Source organism: Sorex araneus, chromosome 8 (assembly GCF_027595985.1).
Source record: "Sorex araneus isolate mSorAra2 chromosome 8, mSorAra2.pri, whole genome shotgun sequence".
Taxonomy (NCBI): Eukaryota; Metazoa; Chordata; class Mammalia; order Eulipotyphla; family Soricidae; genus Sorex; species Sorex araneus.
The window spans coordinates 38,343,553-38,356,733 of record NC_073309.1 but is presented as its reverse complement, the minus strand read 5'-3'; the positions used below and the strand labels follow the sequence as shown (position 1 = coordinate 38,356,733).

At 51.0% G+C, this 13,181-nt stretch overlaps 1 protein-coding gene across 1 annotated transcript in view; it reads right to left on the bottom strand.

The window, feature by feature from the left end:
• Positions 1-13,181, bottom strand: part of WDR88 (WD repeat domain 88) — a 64,589-nt gene that overhangs the window by 25,674 nt on the left and 25,734 nt on the right. Inside the window, exons 3-7 of the mRNA XM_004600987.2 lie at positions 12,969-13,057; positions 10,433-10,496; positions 7,948-8,086; positions 4,178-4,307; positions 747-934 (exon numbers count right to left, since the gene is read on the bottom strand). Coding sequence (XP_004601044.2) covers positions 747-934; positions 4,178-4,307; positions 7,948-8,086; positions 10,433-10,496; positions 12,969-13,057 — 610 coding nt within the window. The remainder of the gene's footprint in view (positions 1-746; positions 935-4,177; positions 4,308-7,947; positions 8,087-10,432; positions 10,497-12,968; positions 13,058-13,181) is intronic.

The window sequence follows — 13,181 nt, the reverse complement described above, 5'->3', positions numbered from 1 at the left end:
ATACTGAGAGACCATCATGTTTGGTCCTTTATCTACGTTCAGCACACATCTCCCATCCCGAACGATCCCTCCAACCATCATTGTCTTAGTGATCCCTTCTCTAACCCAGCTGCCTTCTCCCCAGCCCATAGGGCAGGCATCCAACCATGGAGCCATCCTCCTGGCCCTTGTCTCTTCCATCCTTGGGTGTCAGTCTCATATTACGATAGACATTACTGGTGCCCGCTCGAACAAATCAATGAGCAATGGGATGACAGTGACAGTGACATATTCTACAAACGCAGGCAGTCATTCTATGTCTGTCCCTCAAACAGGCTCTTTCTTTCTTCAGGAACGCCAGAACCACTGCTGGCTAGGGCCACCAGAGCCATCGTTGCTTCTTGAGGAGAAAAGTCAACGAACGAGAGCAGGTGGGCTGACAGCACCATCTCAGTGTCTGTCTGGACCCAGCCACCAGATCATGTGAAATCGGTTTTGTACTTTCCTGGTATAGGAGTTAAGGATTCTTTTTGTTGCTTAGGCCCCTTGAGTTTCTGTCGCTTGTAAACTTGTGCTTAAAACTCTGCACTTTGGCACACGCGCATGTGTGTGTGTGAGTGTGTGTGTGTGTGTGTGTGTGTGTTAGAAAAACACATCCAATCCTGCTCTGAGAACCATTGAAAACCCCCCTATTCTCCTGATTCTGAGGGAGCATGAGGATCTCTGCCCCCGCACGCCCACCGGTACCGCTACCTGCTGTTACTCACTGTCTCTGCTAAACTGGCAGGAGCTCACAGAACCTTCGTGGCCCCTTATCAGAGTCACACAAGCGCCATGGTTTCGAAATTCCCCAGTATGGACATTCCACATTTTCAAAGTTTTATCCCAAGAGCTGGTACATAGGAAATGGCCACTGGAGGTGAAACAGCAGTTTGAGATCGCGTTGTTATGCGCCCTGAAACACAGGAGGAAGGTGGGCACATCAGCACCGTGTGCCTACTTTCCGCTGGGGAGGGGGGTCGGTGCAGAGGCAGGGCTTTGAAGCAGACAATTCTCTCCCCCCCACACACACACCCCAGGGCTCTGAGGGACAGCATTCCTTTGGTCACCGTGTTCCATTGTCCAGTTGGACTTGCTCCGACTCCCGCACACTGTTCTATTCTCTCGGTCGTGCACCATGCACAGCGCAAGCGGAGGAGGCTTTGTGGTCAGGGGCCAGCAGTGCCCCATGATGGGTGCTTCACAGCCCCCACTAAATACCAGTATCCTCAGTCCCCGCTGTGACACACAAATGCTCACCAGGGGACAGAATCGCTAACTGGGAACCTTCACTCTTTGGAACTTCCTGAGAAAAAAGAGCAGCTGGAAAAGATGCCAGTCATGGTCCATGGTCCCCACCTCTCAGGGTGGTGCCCGACCCGCTTCCAAGCCCCCTTGCCTCCTCCTTCCCCACCCAGACCCGAGGCTCAACTCTGCCCCGTCTCTCCCCACTAGCACTTCTCGCCCAGCTTTTCCTTCCCCACCTTTCCTCTCTCCCCTCATCTGTCTTCAGTGTGGTCAAGGCATATTTTCATGCTGAGCACTAATAACAATTTTAACTACTGATGAGTGACTTTAAAAGATCTCTCTTGGGGCTGGAGTGATGGTACAGTGGGTAAAGCATTTGCTTTGCCTGCGGCCAACCTGAGTTTGATTCCCTGCATCCCATAGGGTCCCCGAGCACCACCAGGAGTAATTCCTGAGTGCAAAAACCAGGAGTAACCCCTGCGCATTGCTGAGTGTAGCACTGTCCTCCCATTGTTCATCAATTTGCTCGAGCGGGCACCAGTAACGTCTCCATTGTGAGACTTGTTGTTACTGTTTTTGGCATATCGACTATGCCCTCGGTAGCTTGCCAGGCTCTGCCGTGTGGGCGGGATACTCTCGGTAGCTTGCCAGGCTCTCCGAGAGGGACAGAGGAATTGAACCTGGGTCCACCATGTGTACTAGCCTATAATAAACAGGTTAATTTATGTAAAAAATATTGGGGTGTGGGGGTACTTCCAGCTGTGATCAGGGCTTCCTCCTGTCAGGTTTGAGGGACCATATGGGCAGCCAGGGATCAAATCTGGGTCAGCAGCCTGCAGGCAAGTGCTTTACCCTCTATCCTATCACTCTGGCCCCAACCAGAGGAAACTCCTATACAGGAAGTGCCTTGCTCCAGCCTAGCAGCTCGGGAAAAACACTAAGAAAGCCACTTACACTGCACCATGGCCAGGCCTCCAGAGGCAGCAAAGTTTTCAATAAAACATATAACACCCAAAAGATCCAGGATGGGGTTGGAGCGGTAGCATAGCGGGTAGGGCGTTTGCCTTGCACGCGGCTGACCCGGGTTTGATTCCCAGCATCCCATATGGTCCCCTGAGCACTGCAAGGGGTGATTCCTGAGTGCAGAGCCAGGAGTAACCCCTGTGCATCCAACCCCTGTGCAACCCCAGGTGTGACCCCCAAAAGCAAACAAACAAACAAACAAACAAAACAAAACAAACAAACAAACAAAAGATCCGGGGTGCCACTGAAAATCATTCGGCGTACTAAGAGGCCGGAATAATCTCAATATAAACAGGAAAGATAATCAAAGGATGCCAGCACTGAACTAATAGATGCCCATGGTTCCTGGCCAGGAAGATAACAATGACCATCATTCAAACACACATATGTGTGCACACACTCACAGGCTTTGACAGACAATTAGGCTAGAAACAGAAGGCAGAAAGCCTCAGCAAAGAAAGAGAAATTAAAAATGAACAAGCAAGGGAAAATGTTAGAACATGGAAGTTTAATAACCCGCGTTTAAAACTAACTTGAGGAGCAGGAGGGATAATGCATTAACTTAGGCATTAACTGCGCGTGCAGCTGACCCCAGTTCCATCCCCAACATCACATGGCCCACAGAGCTATGCTGGGTACAGCCTCAGAGGATATAGCACGGTCCAGAATTTCTGGGGCTGGAGTGATAGCACAGAGGGTAGGGCGTTTGCCTTGCATGCGGCCAACCCGGGCTCAATCCCCGGCATCCCAGATGGTCCCCCAAGCACTGCCAGGAGTAATTCCTGAGCACAGAGCCAGGAGTAACCCCTGAGCATCACTAAGTGTGATCCAAAAAGAAGAAAGAAAAAGAAAAGAAAAGAAGAAAACAAAGAAGTCGACAGCAGCGCATTACATCAAATGGTGGGGTGGGGGGGCGGTTTCTGGCTGTGGGTCCCGCACACTACCTCAGAGGTCACGCCCCTTCTAAAGCACTGAGACATCTTGCCTCTCTGGTTTCTCTACAAGTGACATTTCCAGTAGGGGAGGAAACAGCAACGCCCCAAGTTAGTTAGTTCAAGTCCATCAAAAGACGGTGGCTTAGTGCCCTGCTTTGCAGAAGAATGAAAGAAGGGACCTGCAGTGACACACACACACACGGGACAAAGGACTTGCCCTGCACGCAGCTGACTGGGGTTCAATCCCTGACCCCGCATACAGGCCTCGAGCCCCACCAGGAGCGATCCCTGAGCACTGTCAGATTTGACCCCCCCCAAAGAAAGAGTGAATGAGGACTCGTGCCCACAGCTGGCGCAGCCGCCATAAGTGGCACTGAGGCGCAGGGCAGAGGGGACACCCCCAGGCCCCTGGGAGTGACTCGGTGGCAGGGTGTCTTCTGAGCACCCCAAGTGTGCTAAACCCTGACTGCTGCTTGCTCAGCCCTCAGCCTGGTGGCGTATAGGTGCAGAAACGGAGGCCTCAAGGCCGGCACCTGCATCCCGCCCCACCCTCCCCCTCCCCGCCCGGCCAGATGCTGGCCAGACTCCCAGCAGCTCATCCAAGGTCCTCGCTGAGCCCAGGAGACAGGGGACACACACAGGGCACTTGTGCTTCAATGGCCACCTGCCAGGTAAGTTGCGCATACCCTGATTGAACAGGTACCTCACAGGACATGCCCACGAGGGCATTCACAGCGAGCTGGGCACGGGGCACCCTGTTTTCCAAGGGGGTGGGGCTCATGCAGAAACTGCAGCCCAGCCCGACCATCCCCCTGCCCCCCCATCTCCTTCTCCAGCCCCTTGAAGCACCCACAGCTGAGTTGGACAAGCCCCTCAAAGACGCAGCTCCCAAAACAAAGGGGTGCAGCCAAAGCCAGGAGGGCAAGCCTGGGGCCCCAGGGGAACCTCCTCACCTGTTTATGGTGAGCACTATGGTCTGAGAAGAGAGATCCCAGACCGTGATGGTCCTGTCCAGAGAGACCGTCGCCACCCTCTGGCTGTCTGGGTCAAAGCAGCATGCTGTGTTGAACCGGTGGTAGTTATCTGTGTGCGACATGGGGGAGGTGACTTATTACCTGGTGGTCCCCATTCTGGGCCACAGCACCAGAGGCAACGCTGGGGTCCCAGGAGTGCTGCCGCCCTCCCCTCGTCCCCGAGTGCCTGTCTGCCTCGAAGGGACGTGCCCGGAGCATGAATGCCGATACCCTGGCATAAAAGGAGTGTTCCCCTCCCCTGCCAGAGGGCAAGGAAGGTGCCCCAGGGAGGAGAGGCCGGGCGCACAGTGGCCTGGAGTTGGGGCCAGGGAGAGGCAAGGGTGGTGGGACTGGGGCCGAGTAGGTTGCTTGGGGAATGGTCAGGGGCCAACATGTGCCATGTGGTTCCGAGGGGCCAAGAATAAACATTTCTCTCTCTCTCTCTCTCTCTCTCTCTCTCTCTCTCTCTCTCTCTCTCTCTCTCTCTCTCTCTCTCTCTCTCTCTCTCACACACACACACACACACACACACACACACACAGAATAAACATCTTACACAAACACACTCACTAGAATGAATCTCTCTCTCACACACACATGAATAAATCTGTCACACACATGAACAAACATCTCACACACACAAATAAACATCTCACACACGAACATCTCACACAAGGAATAAACACGTCACACACTCACGAGTAAACACCTCACACACATGAATAAACATCTCTTTCACCCACACATGAATAAACGTCTCTCACACATACATGCAGACTGAAATAACCTTCCCCATCTCTCTCTCTCTTTCTCTCTCTGTCACACCCTCTCCTTCCCTCTCCCTCTCTCTCCTTCTCCACTAACTCTTTCTTTCTCTGCCTCTCTCTCTCTCACACACACATATTTGCACATATACACAGAGGAATAAACATCTCTCTCACACACACAGATGCTGGAAATGAACCTCTCTCACACACATAAATAAATCTCTCACACCCATGAACAAATATCTTACACACAAATAAATATCTCACACATGAACATCTCACAATGAATAAACATGTTGAACACACTCATGAGTAAACACCTCACACATGAATACACATCACACACACTGGATAACCTCCCCCACCTCTCTCTCTCTCCCTCTCTCTCTCTTCCGCTTTCTCTCTCTCTCTCTCTCTCTCTCTCTCTCTCACACACACACACACACACACACACACACACAGAGTTCATGAAGGCACCCAGCAGCGTAGGCAGCCCGGGGGAGGCAGAAGGCAGGTCAACCACCCACGTCTTACTTTACATGCTTACCAAAATATTTTTTACATTAATTGTGTGATTTGCATATTTATTTGTTCACTTTTTGGTTTGCAGACATGCAGTTGTAGGAATACTACAAAGAGATCCTATATGCCCCTATCCAGAGTAGCATCTTGTGGGAAGATCACAGAAAACTAATTTGTTTTTCAGTGTACATCATGGTATTGCTATTAATCTTCTAGCATGGTCAATAATATTGCTAATCAGCAGTATACTTAAAAAGAAGATACAAAAATATTTTGTGTGCATTATTAATATTCATCATCATGATTACTTTTGTGTTTTAAATATACAGATGAAGGGTCAGAGGAATAGTTCAGTGGGGAGGGCGTTTGCCTTGTATATGGCTAATCCAGGGTCAATCCCCAGCATCCCATATGGTCAGGAGTGATTCCTGAGCGCAAACCCAGGAGTAAGCCCTGAGCACTGCCAAGTATGCCTCCCCCCTGCAAATAAATAAATAAATAAAACACAGATGAAAAAGATAAGCAAGCTGGGTGCCCCCTAGAAATTGGGTTGGACCTGAATATAGTTTTTTTATTTTCTTTTGTGGGGGGGGGTGGGCGGGAGGGGTCTACATCCTAGAAGCACTCGGGGGCTCCCCCAGACTCTGTGCTCAGGGGTCTCTCCTGGTGCCTCTGGGTCAGCTGCAGCGAGGTGAGTGCCTTAACCCTCGTACTAATCCCTCCGGGTCTTGTTCCACCCACTAGTCTCAGCTGATGAAGATCAGTGTTCACTTCCGGTGTTTGTTTGTAAATCCACCTGCTATCTTTAAGGATGTGGTTCAGCCATCACAGCTTCCCAAAATAAAGCAAGTGAAAATCACTGTAGATGCTGGGAAGCATCTACCTGGCCTGGACCCCTTGTGCTGTCTTTGGTCCTCTGAGCACTACCAGGAATAACCCCTGACCACAGAGCTAGGAGTAAGCCCTAAGCACTGCCAGGTGTAATTCAAAAACAACAAAAAGAGCCACACCAGGAAGAGTGGTTGGTGGTTGGAAGCTTGCCACAAGTGTGTATGTGTGTGTGTGGGAACAGATGGGCAGTTAAGATAGAGAAGGGACCACTATGACAATAATCATTGTAGCACTGTCACATCCCCTTGTTCATCAATTTGCTTGATCGGGCACCAGAAATGTCTCCATTGTGAGACTTATTGTTACTGTTTTTGGCATATTGAATATGCCACGGGTAGCTTGCCAGGTTCTGCCATGCGGGCGAGTTATTCTCGGTAGCTTGCCAGGCTCTCTGAGAGGTGCAAAGGAATCAAACCCTGTTAGCCGAGTGCAAGGCAAACACCCTACCCGCTGTGCTATGACAATAATAGTTGGAAATAATCATTCTGGACAAGAACTGAGTGCTGAAAGGAGGTAAAGGGATGTACATGATAACCTTTCAGTACCTGTATTGCAAACCATAATGCCCAAAAGAAGGGGAGGGGAGAAGGGAAGAGAGAGAGAGAGAGAGAGAGAGAGAGAGAGAGAGAGAGAGAGAGAGAGCTCCTGCCATAGAGGCAGGCAGGGGTATGGCAGGAGGGAAACTGGAGACGTTGGTGCTGGGAAATGTGCACTGGTGAAAGGATGGGTATTGGAACATTGCATGACTGAAACCCAATCATGAGCAACTTTGAACTATGTATCTCACAGTGATTCAATTTTTAAAAAATTTTTTATTGAATCACCATGTGAAAAGTTACAAAGCTTTCAGGCTTAAGTCTCAGTCATACAGTGACTGAACACCCACCCCTTTCACCAGTGCACATGTTCCACCACCAAGAATCCCAGTATACCTCCCATCCCACCCCCACCCCCCACCCACCCACCCACCCCTGCCTGTGTGGCTGATGATTTACTTTCTCTTTACTTTGATTACATTCAATATTTCAACAGGAAACTCACTATTATTATTTGGAATTTCCCCCCAACAATCAGACCTGCTGTAAAGGCAGCATTTGATAATTAGTTTTCCATTGCTGAGAATGAAGAGCATATGAGGTTTGGGATTTCTGGTATTTTAGTAACTAAGTCCAGAGAAATTTCTGCCAGAGATTGCATCACTGCAAGCTCATACCATTGCTTAGTGGGCCTTATAAGCTGGTGGTCGCCATGCCGCAGCCAGGGAAAGGAAAAGCCAAGAGAGAGAGAGAGAGAGAGAAACCTTTCCCCTCCCCGGGCAGCATGGTGCTGTAGCTTAGTTCACAGTCTAGAGGCATTTCTGCAAGAAGCTGCTGGTGCCGAAAGTAGTGGGCCTCCGGGATCATGGGCGTTCAGCAACTGTGATTCAATTTTTTTTAAAAAAATTTTAATTAAAAATAAAGAGCCACAACCTACTGCCTGACAAGCTGCTGCTCCCTGGCGACAGAACAGCTGGGGATGGAAGCAACCCACCTTTGAGACAGAAGAGCACGGTGCCACAGTCTGCATCTAGTATGTAGATTCCGTGATTCATATCCAAGGCTGAGACTATGTATTTTCCATCAGGAGAAAGTTTACAAGAGACTATGAAGGTCTCGTGGCTTCTGCTCCACTGAAACGGGCGGGAGGGAGGAGGGGAACACCATCAGAAGACTGGTTTCCGGCTGGTCCAACAGCTCGAGACTGCCTGGGTTGGCAGAATATTTCCTCCATGCACAGTCCAACGTGTCAATCACTGACCACGTGAGACCAACGAGCACTCGTGATGGGCTCATGCGAAGAAAAAAATTAGATGTTTGATTGGTTTTCATCTGTTTAACTAATGTCTCTAATCGATCTGTTTCTAGGTTGCCCTGTTCTCGGCAGAATGCAATTAGGGAGAGCACTGGGCAGTGAGGTTCTATTCAAGGTCAACTTGGCTCCTGTGAGATTTGGTAAACAGCGTTTCTAAGGTGCTTGGCGTGGCACCACACGTGGAAGACCCACCGTCCAGCCCCTCCTTGGTGCCCCCCTTGGGGAAGTCGAGACCAGGCCATGAGGATGGGTGACACTGTCGCTCAAAATCCTAGCAAAGGAGGGGGCCGTGTGTGCGGCAGACTCAGGGGTCCCTGTCGTGACTGTCTAAAGATGTGCTTGCTCATTCTTTGAAACGGTCCCTCCCAAAGGTGGACCCCGACGCCCCGCCCTTGTGAGCATGGACTGGACTTGGTAACTGGGCTTGGGATGAATAGAACCTGGAAGAAATGCGTGTGTATGCCTAGGTTGTCGAGGAAATCATGGCTTCCTCCTGGACCTTTCTTGGATCAGGTGTTTGGGGGTGGCAGGGGTGGGGGTGGGGGTGTGTAGTGAGCTGCTATGTCCAGTGGCCTTTGGGGAGTGCAGAGGGGAGAAGAGCCTGGCAGAGGGGAGAAGGCTCCTGGCCCGCACCACGCCTAGCGGAAGAAGGACCCCCTGAAGCCCAGGGGAGCGGCTGCTGCCTCTTCACAGGGACCTCCCAGGAGACCCACAGCCCTACAGCCGCCGAGTGGCTTGGATGACTTACAAAGCAAAGGCACATCAATCGCTTTTTAAACAGTTTAAAGGAGAAAATAAAACTTCAACAGAAACAACAATGGCTGGAAACTGGAGTGATAAGAAAAATTAAAAACTCCAAGAAGGGGGCTGGAGTGATAGCACAGCGGGTAGGGCGTTTGCCTTGCACGCGGCCGACCCGGGTTCAATTCACAGCATCCCATATGGTCCTCTGAGTGCCTCCAGGGGTGATTCCTGAGTGCATGAGCCAGGAGTAACCCCTGTGCATCGCCGGGTGTGACCCAAAAAGAAAAAAAACAAAAAACAAACAAACAAACAAACAAATAAAACACTTGAAATGAAGGCTATGAGAAGAAATAAACATGTGGGAAGAGTTGGATCACATGCATGAAAAATGAAACACTCTACGTGACCCTTCTTAAGAACCCCCACCCTCATTGCTGACGATAAAGACAAGTGAAAAGATGGTCTCCTACCCCCGAGAGGGAATGGTGAGAATGTTTCCTGCAGTAGGAAACACACACGTCCTCAAAAAGTGAGGAGTCCAGTGATTCCCGTTTGCTGTTCAGTCAGTGTTGGGGGGTAGAACCTTGTTCCAGGAAGTCTGTGCGGGAGAGCACAAAGGTGCCACAGGACAGACGGGTCTGTGTTCCTGCGGAAGTCCAGGTGCTGGGAAAGAGGACTCCAGCGCTCAGCTGTGTTCTCTAGGGCGTGGCTTAAGGCTTTGATGTCTGTTCTTTTAAACTTGTCTTTCTAAAAGAATTTTTTTGCAATGACTATCAGTTGATCTTTGCCCTGATGAAGGGTTGTTTTTTTTTTTCCCTTTTTGGGTCACACCCAGCAATGCACAGGGGTTACTCCTGGCTCTGCACTCAGGAATTTCCCCTGGGGGTGCTTGGGGGACCATATGGGATGCTGGGAATCGAACCCAGGTCTGCCTGGTGCAAGGCAAATGCCCTACCCGCTGTACTATTGCTCCAGCCCCCGATGAAAGGTTTTTAAGGAGAGAAACAAGGGGGCATGGAGCTGTGACGAGAAGATGGAGCCCGGCCCTTCTCCAGGCAGGAAGGGCAGGAGGACAGTTCAGGACACTCTGCATCGGTGGACAGTGGACAACGACCACTCCCAAAGGGAGGGCAAACCAAGGAGGAAGCTCCCAGACTCCTGCCATTTTTATCCCCAGGCCTCAGTTTCCCTAATCCAACACCTCTGGCACGATGGCTGTCGCCAGCTGCTCCCACCCACCCCTGGCCCAACTCCTGCCTGCCATCAGCAGATGCCCTTTGCCCGTTGCAGGAAGTGCCCGCTGCCCTGGCCAGGCATCCATCCGTGCTCTCGGGCCTGTGATCGCCCCATTCCCTTCCCCGGCATTGGCGGCTCCTCCCGCAGACCCTACACCGTGTCTCTCCCAGTTGCAGGTGCTTACCAGCATCTTGCCCGTCTCAAGGTCCCACGATCTCACTATCTTGTCAAAGGACGATGCAGAAATCCTGGGGGAAATGTGACCAACAAGGGATCATGGCGTGTGCCTGCGACTTCTCGAAGGTCCCACAGAAAAGTCTTCATAGAAAATGTGAAGCCAGGGGCTGGAGCGATAGCCCAGCAGGTAGGGCATTTGCCTTGCATGCGGCTGACCCAGGTTCGATTCCCAGCATCCCATATGATCCCCTGAGCACTGCCAGGGGTAATTCCTGAGAGCATGATCATGCCAGGAGTAACCCCTGTGCATCGCCGGGTGTGACCCAAAAGGAAAAAAAAAAGTGAAGGCTGTAGGTCGGGGAGAGCAGCCAGCACCCCAACCTTCGCCACGATGCTCCAGGAGCACCCCTGAAGACAACAGCACCCCAACTCCCACTGGCCGCTCAGCCCTGAGGGAGCTGGAGCTTTCTCCTTGCCTCTGGGGTCTCCAGCTCACAGACCAGTCTCTCCCCCATTTCTGCAAGCGGGACACCAAAAGGCAGTTAATTTTATCCCGAAAGGTTTTCTCGTCCATCATAGCAAAATAATAGAATTGTGGCTTTGTTATCTTTTTTTGGGGGGGGCAGGCGGATGGGGAGTTTGGCCTCACCTAGCCATGCTCAGGGGCTCCTCCTGCTCTGCACGCAGGGATCATCCTGGCGGGGTTCATGGAACCTTATGAGATGACCCAGATAAAACCTGGGTCGGCTACGTGCAAGGCAGGGGCCCTTCCTGCTTCCTATCTCTCTGGGTCCCTACTTTTGTCTTCCGAGCTCCCCTTCCTCGGTTGCAATGTTTGTCTTCTCTAAAATAACTTCAGCTTCATGAACGTTGCATATAAGTGGATCAACATGGAAAGCATCATGCTAAGTGAATGAGTCAGAAAGAGAGGGACAGACATAGAAAGATTGCACTCATCTGTGGAATATAGAATAATAGAGTAGGAGACTAATACCCAAGAATAGTAGAGATAAGTACCAGGAGGTTGGCTCCATGGCTTGGAAGCTGGCCTCACATGCTGGGGGAAAGGCAGCTCAGATAGAGAAGGGAACACCAAGTAAAATGTGGTTGGAGATCCCGCGAGGGAAGGGAGATGCAGGCTGAAAGTAGACTAGAGACTGAACATGATGGCCACTCAATACCCCTATCGCAAACCACAACACCCAAAAGGAGAGAGAGAACAAAAGGGAATACCCTGCCACAAAGGCGGGGTGGGGGGGCATGGGATTGGGGGGTGGGAGAGATACTGGGTTCATTGGTGGTGGAGAATGGGCACTGGTGGAGGGATGGGTTCTCGAACATTGTATGAGGGAAACACAAGCACGAAAAGGTGTAAATCTGTAATTGTACCCTCACGATGATCCACTGATTAAAAAATAAATAAAATTTTAAAAATAAATAAAATAACTTCAGCTTCATATTAGCTTTCATTGGCCTCTATTACTACTCAGGGCAAAGAAACATACCCATTGGAAAACAAATTCCCTCCTCTATTTATTTATTTATTTATTTGCAGTCCGAGATCAAATTCAGGGCCTCCCGTGTGTGAGACAAGTGATTATTCCTCAGTGGTCACCTCCCTGGCCTGTTTCTTTGTCTTTTAAAGACTCTTGTCACACCCACAGGGGCATTCAAGCAAATTCACTCCAGGCACCTGTCACACCCACGGGATGGGGTGGGGTGTTCAGGCAAATTCACCCCAGAGACTTTCCCTGCCTCCCAGCCCCTAGCCTTCCCGGATGACAGCTCAGGCATGCCTCTGCTTCCTGGGCCTCAGTTTCCCCCGGTGCCGTGAGGGCTCTGTCTGAATCAATAAGGTAGCTTTCCCTCCCTCAGTTCACCAGCGTGACCTGGGCTGGATCCCTTGCACTGCCTTTGGTCACCCATCACCGGTGTGACTCTAGAAAAAGAAGTACCAGGAGGGGAATCCTAACAGTACCAATCATCACAATACACTTGGTCTTTCCAGCACTCTAAGATGTTAGAGTGGGGCCAGAGAGAGAGAGTACCGTGGTAGGGAGCTTGTCTTGCACACAACCAACCCAGGTTTGATTCCCAGCATCACCTATGGCCCCCTGAGCCTCATCAGGAGTGAGCTCTGAGCACCACTAGGTGTAACCAAAGGAAAAAAGAAATCAAATAAATAAAATCTTAAAATAAAATAAAATAAAATGTCCAAGTGTTGGGCAGGAGAGGTAAGTACTGGTGGTAAGGTACTTGCCTTGCATGTGATGGCCGTGACCCTGGTTCAAACCCCCAGCACCGCATATGGTCAAGGGTCAGTCCTGAGTACAGAGCCAGGAATGACCACTGAAGACCACAGGGTGTGACTCAAAATGCCACCACCCCAAACCAACCAGCAAAGAGGGGTCACACCCACTTGACTCTCACAGCAGAATGTGCAGAATTGACGAAGGAAGAAAGATTTCCTGGGGTGTGACCCTCCCCTGACCCCCTCTATGTGTCCCACCCCACCCCACCCCCACCACCGCCCTATGTCTCACCTGCGGCAGTCAGCTGTGATGCTGCACTCTGAGACTGGGGCTCGGGGCTTGGGCTCAAAGTCCCTGATCACAGTTCCCTCCATGGCATCCTCGAAGCAACAAGAGAGACAGCAAGAGGTCACAAAGGCAGAGCTCTTCCGCCCTGCACGGGTCTCCATCAGCCAAGGAGGAGAACCGAAGGGTCCCAGGACATCCCTCAGTTCAGAGGGACCC